Here is a 20,342-nt window from a genome sequence, read left to right as displayed (position 1 = left end):
GATAATGCGATGTATGCTTAATTGAGCATGACCTGTGACTTCTGTGAATGTATGACTGGTTGTGACCAAAGTTGTGACCCCAGGTGGTGTTCTTCTCCCCAGGTCATTGAGCTGAGGCGGCCCATGGACTCAAGACTGGAGCATGTAGACTTTGACAGTCTCTTCAGCTGCCTGAGCGTGCGTCAGGTGGTGCAGGTCTTCGCCTCCCTGCTGCTGGAGCGCAGAGTCATCTTTGTGGCTGATAAACTCAGGTGAGCAGCAAGACTCTTATAGTTGGTAACCCTTCTAGTAATAAGTAAAGATGGAGAGAGAACTGAATCACCTACTCATGGGAAGCTGTCCCTGACTAATGGTCATGCCCTGTTAGAGGCAGGTGGGGATTGTTGAAACGTGTAGTTGTTAGATGATGGTTACTTGTGCCAAGTGAAATGCTCAATAATACCTTTAGTGGCAGTGTTTTGATAAGGTAGTTCTGAAACGCTAAGGGCTGTTGTCATTGTTAGATAATGATTGAAACTACAGTATTTACAGAGGAATCTGATACGTAGAGCTCTCAACGCCTGCTCATATTGTAGTGTAAGGTTATCACCTGACAAAGATCTTAACCCTCCAACATTAGGCTATAAATAGTAAAAATAGTTCCTAGAATACTTCATCCTTGTCACACATGGTGGCTAAGAGTGAGATCAATTGCTGTCTAGGATTACGGTGTATGTTAGCAATAATATCCCTTCTCAGTTATCACTGAAGTTCACAGTCTTTTTCTGCAGTGAATCCACCTACCCCATTACAATAACATCTGCCTTACATGAGAGGGATTTTATCTCAAGCTCTTGTACATTTTCCCTTTTCTGTTTACGTTCACACAGAGGCCTGACTGTTTTTCTCAGACCCACATTGCTGAGCTCAGGGATCCTCTATCTGTATCTTTCTGGACATGTGGCTATACAGTACAGACTGACTATGATACCGTCATCATAACACTGTTTCACATGTCTTGGTGCATTTCCTCTCACAGAGATGACATATCCTGAACTTTAAAGAAGGACTAACTTCGAAGAGAGAATTTACTTGTATAACAGTTCCAATAGTGGGGATTGCCCTGCTACTCTGCCAGTGCACTCTGGCTCACCCTAACTGTTGATGGCAGATTTAATTCCTCAGTCGAGCTGCTTACCATTCACCCAATCTGCACAGCAAATAGCAGCCTTCTACTGTTGGATTGTCAGTTGGTGCTTAACTGGTTTAGCATGCGGGGACAGGGTAGAGCTGTTAAATGAATCGGTGTAGCCATTTCAGACCGCACCTACCACTATGGAGTAATGAAACTCTCCCTGCATGGACTCACAACTGATGTGGTTCCAGAAATGGGTCATCTCTCTGCCGGAGGCCACTGTCCAACCACGGCAGGCAGGGTGGGGTGGGGCTGATAACATGGAGCTAGGGGTCTCCAAGGAGCCAGAGTCCTACCAGGCAGGCACAGCAATCTGCCCCTGGCTATAGGACAGCACTCTGGGCTGAGGGGCTCTGTTAGAGGGGGGCAGGTTTGTGTTGAACGGTAATCTCTACACATCAGAGGACAGTTTAAACAAACATCAGTGGGGCCAGTGACTGTGAGGGGAAGGAATGTACTTCCTGTGTGCAGCGACTCTCCCCTCTGATCTATGGCTTCACTGTCACTGTGTGACTGATGGCGCCATGTTCCCTCCCTGGTCCCTGCCTGGCCTGTTTACGACAGCCCTCTCTCTACCCAGGGGGACTCAGAGAAAGCTGTTTCTGTCGTCACTCTGCCGTTTGAGACAACGACTCCCGGGTACATGTCAGTTTGCACATCACCCAAAGATTGTTAATCAGTCACCCATTTCTAAGGAATCTTGTGAACAGCAGCAAAGACTTGAGAGCTGTATCGGATAGTCTGTGTCTGAGGTATTTTTAGTGAACAACACTGAAAATCAGCACCATGAGTCTTAACAGACTACAGTACCACAGACTACAATACTACAGACTACAGCCCTGCTCAATGTTAGAACTTCATTGAAAACCATATACTATTACTTCATAAAACCTGCTTTGTATAAACACAATTACATACTTCACCATTCAGGTCTTATTCAGGTTCTGAATAAAGGCAAAACAATAGGTTTTCATTGTGGATTAGCATCACAAACCAACCAGTCCTTTCTGTGTGTGTCTAACTGGACTTAGTCTCCAGGGCTCACACCCAGAACCACAACAGATGAAGCTCTAGCTGCCAGAGTGCCCCAGAACACGGACCAGACCCCCTGTGTCTCAGTTCCCATTGAAAACAGGTATCAAGGAGCCACTCTGGGCGTCATTGGGCCGTGTTGGGGAGAAGGGAGAGACCCTCCACTGACATCCCTGGTAAAAGGGTCTGGTCCCGCGGGAGACCAAGAACACAATCCAATCCCAGAAATCCCTTCCATCACAACATGATGTATGTCTGGGTGTAATGTATATCTAATCGGAGAAGGATCTGAGGGAGGGAAAACACCAAACAGGCCATGTTAGGGAATGTGTCTCCACTGGGTTGTACTGTTGTAATATTTGATATATAAGTATTATTTTTTAAACCAGGTGAACCACCCTGAATTCTGATTGGCTGAACGCTGGGGTTTATCAGACTGTATACTATGGGTATGACAAAAAAAAAAAAAAATTTACTGGTCTAATTCCGTAGGTAAACAGTTTATAATAGCAATAGGACACCTCAGAGGTTTGTGGTATATGGCCAATATACCACGGCTAAGGGCTGTATCCAGGCACTCTGCATTGCATCGTGCAGAGGAACAGCTCTTAGCCTTGGTATATTGGCCATATACCACACCTCCTCTGGCCTAATTGCTTAAATTTACACAAGACTATGTAATTAGCCTATTAACCGATAAGAGTCTAAGCCCTGTCCCAACCGGGGGGCAAGTCTCACCTTTTCACAGAGGGGTCGTATTAGTGTGCAGCACTAACTGTTCGGACGCTACAGACAGAAGTTGGCAGATCGGCTATACCAACTTCAGACGAGTCCCAAGATGCTTGTGGGGGTCATAGAGAAAACCGGAGAACACCATCATATTCGTGAAAGTCTCATCTTTTCACGGAGGGGTTTGTAGCCCAAACCGTTCAGACGATTTTGTGAGAAGACCAGATGTCTCATTTTAAGGATGTTTCATGGCCTGAAACCCCCCACTCTAGCTCTGTCACCTTTCATTGCAGATGCTGAAGTGCAACATAGACGGATGTGTTGGATTGAGACGCATCCAATGCAAAAAAAACAGTGATATCTAGATTCAACTTTTGTATGTTTTTTATTGTTAGTATTATGCTCATTTCATTTAGCTAATTAGACATAGACCTTAGGGTTTTTAAATGTTTATCTGATTCCATTTGATATTATGGTCAAATCATGTGCAATCAAGTATTATGTGTTTTTATTTTATTTAATCTTTATTTAATCTTTATTTAACTAGGCAAGTCAGTTAAGAACAAATTCTTATTTACAATGATGGCCTAGGAACAGTGGGTTAACTGCCTTGTTCAGTGGCAGAACAACAGATGTTTACATTGTCAGCTCTGAGATTCAATCTTAGCCGACTAAGATCAAGAAATGGTCATGAGAAGTGAATATCTAAACATGTATGCTAATTATTTATTAATAAGACAATGCCTAAGGCTCGGCATTGCCTTGGGCCATTTTCCATGCGGCGAGTAAATTAGGGCCGAGCCTATGGGGTTACATGGACTGTTGCATTAACTCGTTATTTGTACTGTAAGCTGTGTATGACTTGTTTAAGAGGTCACAACGGGACGTTTGCCATAAGCAAGCGTCTTTGTATGTATCAGAATGATAACATGGAGGTTGTTTCCGATTACTGAAGTGCTTTAATAAGTCAATGTTTCTATTGTATTTGCTGAGCGGCCCACAGTAGAACAGACAGGGGATTGGGAGGTAGGTAGAGTGTGTATGAGTGGGAGAAAGATGGAGGGTAAGAGAGGGAGAAACAGGGAGAAAGAAAGAGCCGGGGTGCAGAGCGAGAGCAAAAGACCGCCTCTGAAAGCTTTTCTCATGGTCATGGTGAATTAATCAGGCTCTTGTTTTCTGAGAGGGAGAAGGAAGGCTGTTTTCTGTACCTCGTTTCCCCTTACACCACTTCCTGTAACATCAGAAAACTTCAAACTAACACATGGTAGTCACCAGATGTATTGCATTTTTATTAGTTTAAAATCCTCCTTTCAAACCCCATTCATAATCTTCTTCTACCACCTGTTGAAATGACTGGGTTTGCATTAGATTCAGGAAGAGCCCATTGCTCCAGTCTCCAGCAGCAGCAGCTGTATAATATGGTGTGTGTCTGTAACCCCAGTCTGTTAAAGTGAGCCGCTGTAGGTAGCTACAGTGTACCAGTCTAATCTGGGAACAAGCTGTACAGTTTATTTAGTCCCGTATTACTCCTGAACACTGTTGTATCACACCGAGCAATGCTGGCACCGCACCTAACAACCTACAACAACTTAACACTTTCCCTGTGTGTATTTCTAACGCCCAAAGGTGGAGTGGATGAACACAGTGGAAACATACTGTATCTAAAATATTTCTGTGAGACTGAAGAGGGAAACTCAGAAGATGGAAACCAGAGGCCAAGCATCTGACTTTCCCATAATTATTATTATTTGTATTATTATTATTATTATTATTATTATTATTATTATTATTATTATTATTATTATTATTATATATACACACACACTGCAATGCTGCACACAAGAAGCATTGGAATCAATAGGCTAGAATAGGACCATGAGTAGGGTTGCCCAAGAGAAGCCTGGTCTTACTGTTCAACAGCTTCCGCTACAACTGTTCATACTAGGGAGTCCAAGCCTAGGCTGTGATGGGGACTTGAGATCCTTATGGAGAGGAAGTGGGGAAAAGACTCTATGTGAATACTAAACATTCTACTAGATGCACCAATGAGCAGTATGGACACTTTCATTCATCATTCTCACCATTGCTTAATTTGATCTGGATCCTAATAAAAGCGATCAAAGTTATAATTTTTTACCCCCTTTTTCTCCCCAATTTCGTGGTATCCAATTGGTAGTTACTGTCTTGTCTCATCTCTGCAACTCCCATATGGACTCGGGAGAGGCGAAGGTTGAGAGCCATGCATCCTCCGAAACACAATCCAACCAAGCCTCATTGCTTCTTGACACAATTCCCGCTTAACCCGGAAGCCAGCCACATCAATGTGTCGGAGGGAACACCGCACACCTGGCGAACGTGTCAGTGTGCATTGCACCTGGCCGCCACAGGAGTCGCTAGAGCGCCATGGGACAAGAACATCCCTGCCTGCCAGACCCTCCCCTAACCCGGACGACGCTGGGCCAATTGTGCGCCGTCCCATGGGTCTCCCGGACGTGGCCGGCTGCGACATAGCCTGGACTCGAAACCAGAATCTCTAGTGGCACAGCTAGCACTGCGATGCAGTGCCTTAGACCACTGCGCCACTCAGGAGGCCCTAAAACAATCAAAGTTCATTCGAGGCCCCGCGTCATGTAAAAAAGTAGATTTTTTCCCCTGATATTCGAGTTGGTTTAGGTTTGCGCAACGTTGCAACCTATGTTTGAGACCAACGTGTGGCTGTGGCTGTGTGAGAAGCGCGCCTGTGTCTCTCACAGAACTGGAACGAGATTCACTTTCTATGATCTCTCTCCCTCTCTGCCCTGATAGACATGAATGAGCCTGCAACACTGATCTCTCCAGTGTTGCACTTCATAATTTATTTCCTTATAGAATCATAGCCGTGCGAAGGGTTCTTGAGGAGCTGCATCACCCCTGATACATTTAAATACATTTGCCAAAGTTATAGAGTTACTGCTGTCTGTTCAGAAAGAAATGAAATAATTCAGAATAGCCTAGTACACCATGAGAAAGCCTGTAATTTAGCCACAGAAGATCAGTAGCTTATTTTAACAAATTATCTAGCTATGGATTGTGTGTGGCCAATTACAAGGCATAGTCTAAATCTGTCAGTGAACAGCATGCAGATAAAATAGGCAATAATTCAAACACAATCGTGGGAAAACATAGGGTGGAAAGCAAATGGCTCCTGCTGAAAAGAGAAGACTCTAATGTGTTTGCTGTAGGCTACCAACATTTTTGATCAACTTCCAAATGTTTTTACAAAGTAAAACAAGAGAGAGAGAGGCTTTTGGCACGAATCACCTGTGATTGGGCTGCACATGATTGGGTGAGTCAGTGAAACTGGAAAGCATTTTTAGGACTATCATTTCCTCCTCATATTGTAGCCTACAATATGTGTGTCTCCACATACCTATGCCTAGACTATTGATGGATTTAAGACAAGGTCGTTTTTATTGAACTCATTGTGTCAGTGTCAAAGTATACTGTCATTTTGACCATTTGTACGGTTTAAAAAAAATTCTGCTAAAGTCTTCAGTCATGTAAAATGATGCAGAATTGCATGAAATGCGTTTATAAAAGGCAACAATTTTTCCCGGACCCTAGGCTACTAAAAATGTTCTCCATGTGTGCAACTTCTGTAAGTGCCTCTGCTCTACTTCTCTATGCCACTAAGCAAATGCAATGACATGTATGCAGTGCTTTATTAAAGGGGATTTTTCTCTCATGCGTTCTGGTACATCAGAGCTCCCCAGGTTATCCCCCTCTCGCCCTCACTTTTATGGTCCGGCACCTCCCGATTTACAAATTAAGCACTGATTCTCACCCAGAAAAAGATGTATGTGCTTCAGTTGTACTGATGCTCCTGTCAGGGCCTGTGTTTGTCCTGGGCTGAAATGGGCATGTCTGGGCTCGTGGACAGTGCTGCTGACACCGGGACTCTCCATCCTGCACCTGTGGGTCTGACAGAGTAAGCCTCTCTATCCTGAGAGTTTCCTGGGAATCTGCATGGTCAGCCACAGACAGACCCAGGACAACCATTCCTGATCTGACATGCTTATGTAACCCCAAATGCAAAATATCACAAAGCAAAGTTAGAATCCTCTAAACTTAAGTGGACAGTTGTGCGGGTGCTGATATGGTTTTGTTATGACCTGGTCTGTAAAGGTCTGCCATTCCTTTCTGCTTTAGAGTGCGTCCCAAATAGAACCCCTTTCCCTATGTAGTACACTACTGCCCATATTTGCTCTGGTCAAAAGTTATGCAATATAAACTGCTCAAAAAAATAAAGGGAACACTAAAATAACACATCCTAGATCTGAATGAATGAAATATTCTTATTAAATACTTTTTTCTTGACATAGTTGAATGTGCTGACAACAAAATCACACAAAAATGATCAATAGAAATCAAATTTATCAACCCATGGAGGTCTGGATTTGGAGTCACACTCAAAATTAAAGTGGAAAACCACACTACAGGCTGATCCAACTTTGATGTAATGTCCTTAAAACAAGTCAAAATGAGGCTCAGTAGTGTGTGTGGCCTCCACGTGCCTGTATGACCTCCCTCTAACGCCTGGGCATGCTCCTGATGAGGTGACGGATGGTCTCCTGAGGGATCTCCTCCCTGACCTAGACTAAAGCATCCGCCAACTCCTGGACAGTCTGTGGTGCAATGGATGGAGCGAGACATGATGTCCCAGATGTGCTCAATTGGATTCAGTTCTGGGGAACGGGCGGGCCAGTCCATAGCATCAATGCCTTCATCTTGCAGGAACTGCTGACACACTCCAGCCACATAAGGTCTTGTCTTGCATTAGGAGGAACCCAGGGCCAACCACACCAGCATATGGTCTCACAAGGGGTCTGAGGATCTCATCTCGGTACCTAATGGCAGTCAGGCTACCTCTGGCGAGCACATGGAGGGCTGTGCGGCCCCTCAAAGAAATGCCACCCCAAACCATGACTGACCCACCGCCAAACCGGTCATGCTGGAGGATGTTGCAGGCAGCAGAACGTTCTCCACGGCGTCTCCAGACTCACGTCTGTCACATGTGCTCAGTGTGAACCTGCTTTCATCTGTGAAGAGCAAAGGGCGCCAGTGGCGAATTTGTTCTTGCCACAGCTCGCTTCTTGCCACAGCTCGCATTGATGTTCCATCCTGGATGAGCTGCACTACCTGAGCCACTTGTGTGGGTTGTAGACTCCGTCTCATGCTACCACTAGAGTGAAAGCACCGCCAGCATTCAAAAGTGACCAAAACATCAGCCAGGAAGCATAGGAACTGAGAAGTGGTCTGTGGTCACCACCTGCAGAACCACTCCTTTATTGGGGGTGTCTTGCTAATTGCCTATAATTTCCACCTGTTGTCTATCCCATTTGCACAACAGCATGTGAAATTTATTGTCAATCAGTGTTGCTTCCTAAGTGGACAGTTTGATTTCACAGAAGTGTGATTGACTTGGAGTTACATTGTGTTGTTTAAGTGTTCCCTTTATTTTTTTGAGCAGTGTATAAGGAATAGAGTGCCATTTGGCAAGCACCCATAGAGAGTTGACTGGCAGATGTGGGCAGAGATGGTGTTTTTATTGCAAGTTCATCATTTCCCATGAGTGTTCCCTCAGGACTGAGTGTGTAAGTGATACTCATGGTATCAGTCCTCTCCTCTGCAGCGCTTGCTCTGTCTTGCCTGTGGCTGAAGTTCTGAGAGCTGTACCCCATCACTCCCTGGTGGAACATGTCAAACTCCGGAGACTGGATCTGTTCAAAAGGATCAGTTCCTTCTGCAAATAAAACTCAGACAGTGAAACTGAGACTGCTTTCTGCTCTATGTTATGATGGGTGAATAAAAAACCTGAACAGACCATGGGGCTGCAGTTGTTGAGCCATGTAGATACTGGTCTCGCTTAACAGTGTTCATTAACTATAATAACTTGCCATTATACTCATAGCTCTATTTACAGTAAACTGTACCAAAACAAGATAAAGGTTCTGTCAAGGAGAGGCTGTATGCACATCAATATTGACGTTGTGATAGAGCGTGGACACTTATATGTAGTGGGAGTACTGTGTGTTTGGTAGGATGTGCCCTCTGCTGTTGAAGAGAACAACTATAGACAACATTCCTTATTAACAGTGCATTCATCTTCAGTGGAGTGTTTGATCTCCACTGATTTAGAGTTGTGGTATCTGTGTGTTTCTGATGGGCCTCATGGTTTATCTCCCCTTTCTATCTGTGTGTACATGGACTGTATGGAGTGCAGGGGGACAGAGGGGAGGAGGGTCGGCCACTGTCAACAAACTTGGGACCGTGAGAAAGATGACATACTATTTGTGATTTTGTGTTAAGCCACAGCTGTCAAAATTCACCAGCGGTAAGGGTGCTGTTTTGGGTAATATCAAATGGATTCAAGATCTTGTTAAACGATTGTAACACACCCAACCCATCTGAGGGTGAGGGAGTGGACCTACTGTGTGTGTTGCCACAGTGGCAGTGCCTAGTGTAATCAGCCTGTCAGATGTTTATAGAGCAGGTCTTAGCTGTGGGCTGTATAGTTATGGGTGTTACACTGTCAGTGGAAGAGGTGGAAACGTAACAGATTAAAGCTTTTGAATGGTTGCCATGGGTGAACCTGTCTGCTGCTCCCAGTGCTGTAAAGTACTTTAAAGTATTTTTACTAAAGTACTACTTAATAGTTTTTGGAGTTTTTGTACTTTACTTTACTATTTATATTTTGGACAACTTTTACTTTACTACATTCCTAAAGATGTACTTTTTACTCCATACATTTTCCCTGACACCCAAAAGTACTCATTACATTTTGAATGTTTACCAGGACAGGAAAATGGTCCAATTCACGCACTTCAAGAGAACATCCCTACTGTCTCTGATCTGGCGGACTCACTGAACACATGCTTTGTTTATAAATTATGTGTTGGAGTGTGCCCCTGGCTATTTATCTGTAAATTGAAAAAAAAAAAAAAAAAATGGTGCCTTCTGGTTTGCATTTTAAATTTTGATACTTAATTACTTTATATTTTAGAAATTACATTTATGAATGAATGATGAATGAATGATGAATGCCCAGTGCGCATCCAACCCAGAAGCCAGCTGCACCAATGTGTCAGAGAAAACATCTGGCAACCTTGGTTAGCGTGCACTGCACCCAGCCCGCCACAAGAGTCGCTGGTGCGCGATGAGACAAGGATATCCCTACCGGCCAAGCCCTCCCTAACCCGGACGACGCTAGGCCAATTGTGAATCGCCACACAGACCTCCCGGTCGGTTACGACAGAGCCTGGGTGCGAACCCAGGGTCTCTGGTGGCACAGCTGGCGCTGCAGTACAGCGCCCTTAACCACTGCGCCACCCGGGAGGCCCACTTGAGTCATTTTCTATTAAGTTATCTTTCAAGTATGACATTTGGGTATTTTTCCCGCTACTGGCTGCTCCAATCTTGTACTTGAGCTCTCTCCTGGCAGCTGAGTGTCAGGAGGTGTGATTTCTTTCTGCTCTATCCTTTCCTTTCCTGTCTTTTTCTTCTTTTCATTTGTTATTGGAGAGAAAGAACAGCCTGTTGAGAATCGATTTCAGACTGTCCCTTAGACCAACTGGAGGTAGGAACAGGGTGTTAAGCCAGGGTACATAGCCGCACTGGTTCGCCTCACATATACAAAAGTAATTGTTTCAAGGAAAAGAGGATCAGGTTGTTGTTTGGTTTGGACGTTGGAAAGACTGGTTCACTTATGACGTTAAGCAATACGCTCTCATTCGGCTCTCTTCTTGATATTAGAGGCAGATAATGATGAACTTTAAATCTCAATAAGCTTTTATTTAGAATTTTATAGAGGAACATGAGAGTCCACATTTTTGTTGCATCTGTTTGTCGTTCTTTGTCCGCTGCTGGCTGTTGTTTTAGGAGTACTCAGTGTTCACTTCAAAACACAATCTACCACTCCCTTTCAAAGGTCAGGATAAAGTGGGCAATCTGATGGAAAATCTGGCATCCCCATGTTTTCCCCTAACAATGTTCATATCTGGTTTTACTGATGGGCCTCCTGCAGTTCTGTGTTGTGAGTGTAAAGGTGAGTGATGTTGTCTGTCTCCCTCCCCGGTAGTACCCTGTCCAGCTGTATATGATGTTGACTGTCCCCATAGAGATCTTAAAATGATTAGATATAGTGATTCTATATGTAATTCTATGGTTGTCTGTCTCCCTCTCTGCAGTACCCTGTCCAGCTGTATGCACGCGGTGGTGGCTCTGCTCTATCCCTTCTCCTGGCAGCACACCTTCATCCCCGTCCTGCCTGCCTCCATGGTGGACATCGTCTGCTGCCCCACGCCCTTCCTGGTGGGGCTCCTGTCCAGCTCTCTGCCCAAACTCAAAGACCTGCCTGTGGAAGAGGTTGGTACTTCATGTCTCTCTCTCTGGCTTTTCATCTTTGTCTCCCACTGTCTTGCTTTTCTTAGACCAGGTTTAATGTATTGGCTCTATTTCCTCCTCATTCTGCGCCTCTGATTTTGTTAGCTTGAGGCTAAAGATTAGAGGCTATACCACTGTCACATTCCATCTCTCCATCACGCTGGGCTGGGGAGTGGCCTTCCTGTTACTGGTCAGCAGTAAAACGCCCACAACAACCTACAGTATATTACACAGTCAATTACCCTACTTGTTTTCATTAAACATTTACCCAATGAGGAACTTATATTTCTGGAGAGAATTGCGTAGGTATGTTGATCCTCTTGGCTGATTGGTGCAGCCATGGGACAGATTCAGAAGCATCCGGATATACAGTAACTGGGACATCTCACGAGACAGTTATCATGGTGCTCCTCCCAACCTCCCTCAGAGACCCAGGACCACCCCTGGGTCCAGGATGAAACCACACTCTCTGGATGACTGTTACAGGCTTCTTTGAAAGAATGCTGGACCTTCCAGTGATTCAGAGCATTTTTACCCTCAAACTTTTTTTAACGTCTATTCATTCAAGCACTACATACCAGAGAGAGTTCTAAATCAGTCTCATGTTAAATTCACAGTCACACATTGAGCAATAGCATTGTGTTTTCGAAAGGTCTGCTCAAACTTGAATTCTCTCAGAGCGCTGAATGTAATTTGACCCGTTTCCTCTGTTTTGCTGCCATGGACACTGTAGGCTCCCAGTATTCAGTATTAGAATTCAAGCCATGAGCTTCCTAGGATTGAGGTGTCCGAGTCCACACACAGTGTGAGGCCTGCTATAGCTAGCTATAATTGCCTGTTCAGTGCTGTCCAGCAGTCTCGCTGTGGTCAAAGCCTAACAGGATGTTGACCTGCAGCAGTTTTGTCACCAATTACAGAGGGAGGAGGGAAAGAAGACGTGTCTGTTTCTCTGCTCTCCCAGCTGGACTGTTCTGCAGCATTCTTGGAACGGAGCGCTGATTTGCCAAGGCAGAGTGGAAAGAGGGGGAAATCACCAGAATCCATCCTCGTTAAAGTAGCAACAACTCCTCCAGCCTCAACGTGCTGTAGTGTGGCTGACCCTGACCTAAAACCTCCAGTGAATGTGGCCTTGGCAGTTGGCAGCCTCAGCCCTGGGGTCCTGGCCCCACTAGGGAGGGAGAGTGGGAGTTTCTGGCTCTCAATAAAAGCCTGGCAGGAGAAGCCATCGGGCCTCTTAAAATCCAGCTCTCTGCTATAACACAGTTAGTCCGAGTCAGCAGCATCTGCCCTCAGCCCATGGTGTGTGTGAAAAATACCATCTCACCCTGTCTGTCACACTTGACACAGGGCTTTTAATGGCCTGTCAACAGTATCTGTTGTCTGTTTACGTCTGTCTTGATGTTGCTGATCGACTCAATTAAAATTCCCCAAGTATCCTTTGCTGCTTATAAAGATCTCATTTTAACACTGGTATAACACTTCCAACTTCTGGAAGAGCTCGTCTTTCTCTTGATGGAGAGTTTGACTTATTTGTAGAGGGCATTGGTATTCACTTTAAGCCACTATATGCACATGGAAGAAGCCTGGATTTGACTGAAGATTCCTAAATGTGATCGACCACCTTGATTTGGTCTTATGTAGCAAAATGTTAAATGTTTTTTTTTATATTGGATAAAAGTAGAGCCTCTGAGGTAGAAAATGGTATATCATACACTGCAGTTTAGGAACAATGGGAAAGTAATTCTACTTTGAAAGTTGATAAACTTGTAACCCCATTTTTGAGAAATGTTTTGGTACACCTAATGGAGAGCTCCCCTTTGTCTATACCCATTCAGCATTGTACACACCCTCTTAAGCCTTAGCCACACCCATCTCTTTAAGGATTCACATGTGAGGCCATGTGCTAAACAGAGTGACTAGTTTAGTAAACAACCAAAGATTTCATGACTAAAAGTGGTAACAGTACTAGCCTACACTAACAAAAAAACTCCAGGTAAAAATACACTTTATGTAGTCCTTGGCCTATTTCCTAACCTGACTTTGGTGCAGGTCATGTTGTTCTTCTGGTAAACACACACATGCCTAGAATACAAAAGGTGTAAACAATGCAGTGAAATGGTTACGTTCATAGTAGCAATATCAAAAACACAAAGTGTCCAGATAAATATATTTTATAATTATTAGATGACACTTACCCGACACACTTGTCTAAATTGATGGGTCATGTGAAGGAAATGCCTTAACCTCCCCCCATCCTCGTCTAGCTTAGTGGATGGGTCACTATTGTCTAGAAATACAATAGATGGAAGGAATCACCCCCAGACACACCTGGCTAACTTGATGGGTCATGTAATCATCTGGTGAAGTGGAGTCTTTTCTTTAGACATGTAGCTAGCTAGCTAAACAATGAACCGGAAAAATCCCAACTCATACTACTACCAATACAAACATTGTCATAGCTGTAGTATGAATCTGCAGGTAGCTAAAGTTAACCAACTTGGTTCAATGTTAGCTAGCTAACATTAGGCTATAACTAGTAATGCAAATGGGTTTGTGATTCAAATAATATTACGACACATATCATACATGTAACGTTAGATAGCGAACCAGCAAGCTAACGCTCGCTAGCTAGTGAACAGTATGCTTTAACTTGCAATGAAACGACATACTGACAATTTGAAATGTATAATATATGAAAATGTAGCTAGACTCTTACCTGTATACATGGATGAATGCTTCATGGCAGACTGGAACCATTTAACACTGTTTTGTTTGTAGGTACATCTTGTTTGGCCAGTATTGTGTCAAGTCACTCCGGTTCACACTGACCGTGGCCTGTGCAGAAAGTAGCCCATCACTTTTTCCAACTGATCTGTTGATAACGCCTGCTAAATTTAGGGCATCAATGTAGTTGAGAAAAGTTTGAAAACTTTTGCAGTTCTCAATGGCTAACCTTATATCTTTCAAAAACGATGCGGTAGAAAGGACTATCAACACATACTGAACAGCTCAAGTTATAGACAGAAGCATGCTACACGTCAGACCAAACCAAACTCATCTCTCGGCATGTCCAGCCCATCAATTATCTCAGCCAATCATGGCTAGCAGGATGGTTCCTGTCTTTTTCCGTGGCTAAACCAACTCGGCTCATAATTTAACAATTGTATTCATATTTACAGATGGAATACAAGTTTGTTATTAAGGCACATGAAAGTTCACATGTTCCAAAGGCATTTCTGCCAAAAATCGCATTTTGATAAACAATAAATGTTTATGTTCAAAGGCCGCTCCTGTCAAGTAGTGACGTGCGACATACGCCTAGTTTCCTGAAATTAGTCACAAATATGTGACTTGTTTGTTTCCTTTGCAGGCTTTGATGGTGGACTTGGGAACTGACCGCTTTCTCAGACAGGTTGGTCTCAATTCTTCAGTACCTCACCGTAATCAAAGACCAGAATGTTTATTGTAAAATAATATGGACTGATCTTTTGATATTCTTGTTTATTGTCACTAATTAAATTGTTATGCGTGTGAATAGATGGATGATGAGGCCTCGCTGTTGCCACGGAAACTCCAGTCTGCTCTTGAGCTAGCTCTGGAGCAGAGGAATGACATCATCAATCAGGACTCTGACAGCGAGTCAGACGAAGGTGAACGAGGGACACATCGTCACTCTCTACTAAACCAGATGTTATGAGTGTGAATTAGGACAACAAAGCACAGGCCATGTTTCAACCTTGTGAACAAGAACATGTACAGAACATGTCTGGGAGCAATATACTGTCTGTGGAGTGATGAGAACTCCTGGAATGGGTGATTCACCTCACTGAATTGATGGTTACTGGGGTTCAGAATGTAGTGTTTGTTTAATGTTACGTATGAATACACAATATCAGTTAAACATCAACTCTAAATAACTCTTGTCATTCCAACAAATGTTATAGGCTCTACTTGATTCTCAAGCACAATTCTCAAGCATAAAAAAAGTTCCACTGTAGTTTGTGTTGCTTCTTTCTAGATGTATTGAACATGTATGAAGTGTGTTTCAGTTTCAGCATCATAATACTAACCTATCCTATTTCGTCTGTTTCTGTAGAGTGTAACTCCTTGAACAGCCTGGTGTCGGAGGCCTTCATCCGTTTCTTTCTGGAAACCATCGGCCACTACTCCCTGTTCCTCACCCAGAGCGAGCGAGGAGAACGCATTTTCCAGCGCGAGGCCTTCCGCAAGTCTGTGGCCTCCAAGAGCATCCGTCGCTTCCTGGGGGTCTTCATGGAGTCCCAAATGTTTGCTGGGTTCATCCAAGACCGGGAGCTGCGGAAATGCCGGGCCAAAGGTAGAGCAAACCTACAATGACACTGTCAGTCCACCCTACACAACAGTCTGTAATGGTATGGTCCTGTCTACTTGTTAAGAGATAATAGCGTTAAGTGTGTCCTGTCCTCCTAAAATTGATTTATTGTAGTTCCTCATAACACAAATAATATGTCAACTGTAATGATTGGTAGAAATCCTCTTTAGAGGTAGGCTCTGTCACCCCTCACTTTTCCGCCAAAGTAGTCCAAAATCCCTAAAGGGATCTTCTCAAACCTGTGTTGGTACGGCCCTCTCGTTGACAACGGTTCTAGCTGGGTATTCAGTGCCATCTCCTGGCCACATAGTGAAGGGTATTTCCCCCCATACCAAAACATGCTTTCTCTGATATACTGCACTGTAACATTACCCCACAATAGAGTGCCTTGCAGAATTATTCATCCCCCTTGGTGTTTTTCCTATTTTGTGGCATTACAACCTGTATTTAAATAGATTTGACTTGGATTTCATGTAACGGACATACACAAAATAGTCCAAATTGGTGAAGTGAAATGAAAATAATAACTTAAAAAATAAAAATCATTAAAAGTGATGTGTGCATATGTATTCACCCCCTTTGCTATGAAGCCCCTAAATAAGATCTGGTGTAACCAATTACCTTCAGAAGTCACATAATTAGTTACATAAAGTCCACCTGTGTGCAATCTAAGTGTCACATGATCTGTCACATGATCTGAGTATATATACACCTGTTCTAAAAAGCTCCAGAGTCAGTAGCACCATGAAGACCAAGGAGCGTGCCAAACAGGTCAGGGATAAAGTTGTGGAGAAGTACAGATCAGGGTTGGGTTATATATTTTTTAAATCAGAAACTTTGAACATCCCACTGAGCACCATTAAATCCATTATTAAAAAATGGAAAGAATATGGCACCACAACAAACCTGCCAAGAGATGGCAGCCCACCAAAACTCATGGACCAGGCAAGGAGGGCATTAATCAGCGAGGCAACAAAGAGACCAAAGATAACCCTGAAGGAGCTGCAAAGCTCCACAGCGGAGATTGGAGTATCTGTCCATAGGACCACTTTAAGCTGTACACTCCACAGAGCTGGGCTTTATGGAAGAGTGGGACAGAAAAAAGCCTTTGCTTAAAGAAAAAAAAAATACACATTTGGTGTTTGCCAAAAGGCATCTGAGACTCCCCAAACATATGGAAGAAGGTACTCTGGTCAGATGAGACTAAAATTTAGCTTTTTTGCCATCATGGAAAACACTGTCTGGGGCAAGCACAACACCAAGTATTTGGTTCTAAATTAAGTATCAAAAGTATAAATCATTTGAAATTCCTTCTATTAAGCATTTTATTTTTAAAATGTGTGGCTAGCCCTGGGCACACTCAGACATCATTTACAAAATATTAATTTGTGTTTAGTGAGTCTGCCAGATCAGAGGCAGAAAGGATGACCATGTGTTGTCTTGATAAGTGTGTGAATTTGGTTGTTCCTGTCCTGCTACGCATTCAAAATGTAACAAGTAATTATGGATGTCAGGTAAAATGTATGGAGTAAAAAGTACATTTTCTTTAGGAATGTAGTATAGTAAAGTACAAATACCCCAAAAAACAACTTAAGTAGTACTGTAAAGTATTTTTACTTAAGTACTTTACACCACTGGTAATTACCTCATGTTATTCTGCCATTTTGTTGTTTCTGTCAGGACTCTTTGAGCAGAGGGTGGAGCAGTACCTGGAAGAGCTACCAGACACAGAGCAGAGTGGAGTGAACAAGTTCCTTAAAGGGCTAGGTGAGTTCTCAAATAAAATAGAATCTGCACTTAAAACAAATCTCCCCTCAACAGACCTTACCTGTCCACTTTACCGCTGGGACAAATTGTAACCTGACTTAAAATGTAGGATGACACACAGTTTTGTTCTAAAAGAAGCCTATTCACATTTGGCCATGATGTAGTAATGAGCACCATGTTGTCCAGGGTTCCCCAACTGGTGGAATTTGTAAGATGTTTTATTGTTGGACATAAAAGACTGTAAAAACACCAGCAAATCGGTTACAAGTGATTTTAATTTTGGAAATCTGTTCCGAAGGATTCCCATGCATTAGAAAGATGTGATTGTATACAAATGTAAGCAATGTTCAAAATTATAATTTTTTTTAGTCATTATGTTTGGGATTTTTGCAGTCTACAAATTATTTGTAATTATGTTCTGGCCACCTAACCATCCGCTCAAGAAAAAATCAGTCGCAGCTGAATGTAGTTGATGATCCCTGATGTAGTCCAAAACCACGATTCCATCTGAGGCACTACATCATTTCCCTGACAATCAGAGATCACATTCACAGTAAACGCTGCAGATGTCAGCTCAATTGGAACATTTCACTGAAGTGTGTTAAAGGTTTACATGACGTGAACAGTTCTTACTTGCATTTTGTTTGTGTCTTTTAGGAAGTAAAATGAAGTTTCTTCACAAAAAGAACTGAGGAAACCTGCTACTTAATAACCAAATACCGGAGCATGAAAGCTTGTTCTACTGCAAACAGAAGATCTGATACACCCAAAACTCTGTATTTTATTGACTTGTTCACTTGTTTGTCTATCAGAAACATCAATGAAATGTCAAAATGTTGTACATATTTCACTGTAAACTGGCTGTGATACCCTCCAATGTAGCTTGATTGTTAGGTGTCTGGTACCTTTTGTGAGGTTAGTTACAGTAGGACGGTACAGAGTGAATGTGCCTTTGTTTCTGATTAACCACTGACATTAAAGCATGCTTGAGAAGAACATGATCAGACTGAGTGAGTGAATGCAAGCTGATGTATGGTGCCTGTACAGTTACTATGTTTTGTAGTTTAGATCATCGTTGTCCTGTCTTTTTGCTGAATGAGAGCTGTAAATTCCACACCTGGTTGGGAGGATTTGTACATGCATTAACACATGAAGAAAATGATTGTAAATGTTTAAAACATGGATTGCTTTGTAAAATTCAGTCATTAAACAGACTTCAAATGATTGGATTCTTAACTTTTTTATGTGTTTACTGTTCAGAGGAAACAGAACTTCATCAGCAATTACAGGAAGCGCAGTCGGTGAACAAGGTCATTGTTCCTCTTTAGGTGGAACCCAGGTGGCTCTGTACAGACGGAGGTTGGATCACACATTTTAAAGAAGTCAAACACTCAAAACAGATTTAAGTAAGCTTCCAAGTCAGCAGAGCTGATAAAAGCATGGCAGTGACAGCCACTGGAGTGATGTGTGAGGACATAATTAGGTTATTGGCAGCATGTGGTGGCTATGTGTGCCTTTTGGGATTCTACCCCACCAACTACAGTTGGGTGCTATGGGGGACTTGTCATTGAGTTGTCAGACATGACGTCTAGTGATTTTATATGTTTTGGCAAGGAATGGAACAACAATCTGGAACTGAATAATGTGAGTAACTTGTCAATTTCGGGTGCCTATAAATGCATTTGTGGGTCATATGAGTATATTAGTCAATACTAGCCCAGAACATGTGTACAGAGATGAAACTGTCACTGAGTGTGTATTTGGGTAATTGACCAGTGTACAGGAAGGCCATTCAGTGAATAAGATCATGTTTATGTTCTAGCTCTCTGTCGAAGACAACTGAGGAACAGAGGGTGTCAGGATGAGACAATAGTCTCAGGACTAACAGGTTAGGTATACAGTGCATACAGAAAGTATTCAGACCCCTTGAGTTTTTCCACACTTTGTTACGTTAAAGCCTTCTAAAATGTGTCAAATGATTTCCTCATCAATCTACACACAATACCCCATATGACAAAGCAAAAAAAAGTTTTAGACATTTTTGAAAATGTATTAATAAAAATACAGAAATGTAGCCTTATTTACATAAGTATTCAGACCCTTTGCCATGAGACTTCAAATTGAGCCTCAGGTGCATCTTGTTTCCATTGATCATCCTTGATGTTTCTACAACTTTATTGGAGTCCACTTGTGGTACATTCATTGGACATGATTTAGAAAGGCACACACCTGTCTATGTAAGGTCCCAAAGTTGACAGTGCATGTCAGAGCAAAATTAATCCATGAGGCTGAAGGAATTGTCCGTAGAGCTCCGAGACAGTATTGTCTTGAGGCACAGATCTGGGGAAGGGTACCAAAACATTTTTGCAGGTTTGAAGGTACCCAAGAACACAGTGGCCTCCATCACTCTTAAATAGAAGTTGTTTGGAACCACCAAGACTCTTCCTAGAGCTGGCCGCCTGGCCAAACTGAGCAATCGGGGAAAGGGACTTTGTCCTCGTCTTGTTCCATGTATATATCTTTTTATATATTTTTTATTTGCATGTCTTTTTATATTTTTCTAAACCTCAACTTCAGAATACACTCCTGCAACCCGCCTCGCCCAATGTCGTGTGGATCTGCTTTTTTCTAAAGTATTTTTCTTTACTTTTGAATCTGAACCCCAACAGGAGCTACTAGCTAGTAGTCAGCTAACCACTGCTAGCGGTCATCAGCTAATCAGCTAACATTTTAGCTCGGAAAACTCTCGCCAGTTTGCACGATGCGATTCAAACCAGAGCATACTGGACTTATTTTCGCTCCATATCCCCGGATTCCTACCGCAAGCTCTGAACCTTTTCACCTGGATCATCGCAGCTAGCTAGCTGC

At 42.9% G+C, this 20,342-nt stretch overlaps 1 protein-coding gene across 6 annotated transcripts in view; it reads left to right on the top strand.

The window, feature by feature from the left end:
• Positions 1–18,698, top strand: part of LOC139384754 (DENN domain-containing protein 2B-like) — a 79,326-nt gene extending 60,628 nt beyond the window's left edge. For all 6 annotated transcript variants that reach the window (XM_071129627.1, XM_071129625.1, XM_071129626.1 and 3 more), the window contains 7 exons: positions 103–251; positions 11,161–11,338; positions 14,727–14,768; positions 14,895–15,006; positions 15,453–15,692; positions 17,388–17,474; positions 18,132–18,698. In XM_071129627.1, the coding sequence (XP_070985728.1) occupies positions 103–251; positions 11,161–11,338; positions 14,727–14,768; positions 14,895–15,006; positions 15,453–15,692; positions 17,388–17,474; positions 18,132–18,166 (843 nt within the window). In that variant the 3' untranslated portion in view covers positions 18,167–18,698. The remainder of the gene's footprint in view (positions 1–102; positions 252–11,160; positions 11,339–14,726; positions 14,769–14,894; positions 15,007–15,452; positions 15,693–17,387; positions 17,475–18,131) is intronic.
• Positions 18,699–20,342: the final 1,644 nt, after the last annotated feature.

Source organism: Oncorhynchus clarkii, chromosome 26 (genome assembly GCF_045791955.1).
Source record: "Oncorhynchus clarkii lewisi isolate Uvic-CL-2024 chromosome 26, UVic_Ocla_1.0, whole genome shotgun sequence".
Lineage (NCBI taxonomy): Eukaryota > Metazoa > Chordata > Actinopteri > Salmoniformes > Salmonidae > Oncorhynchus > Oncorhynchus clarkii.
This window is presented reverse-complemented; position numbering and strand designations above follow the sequence as displayed.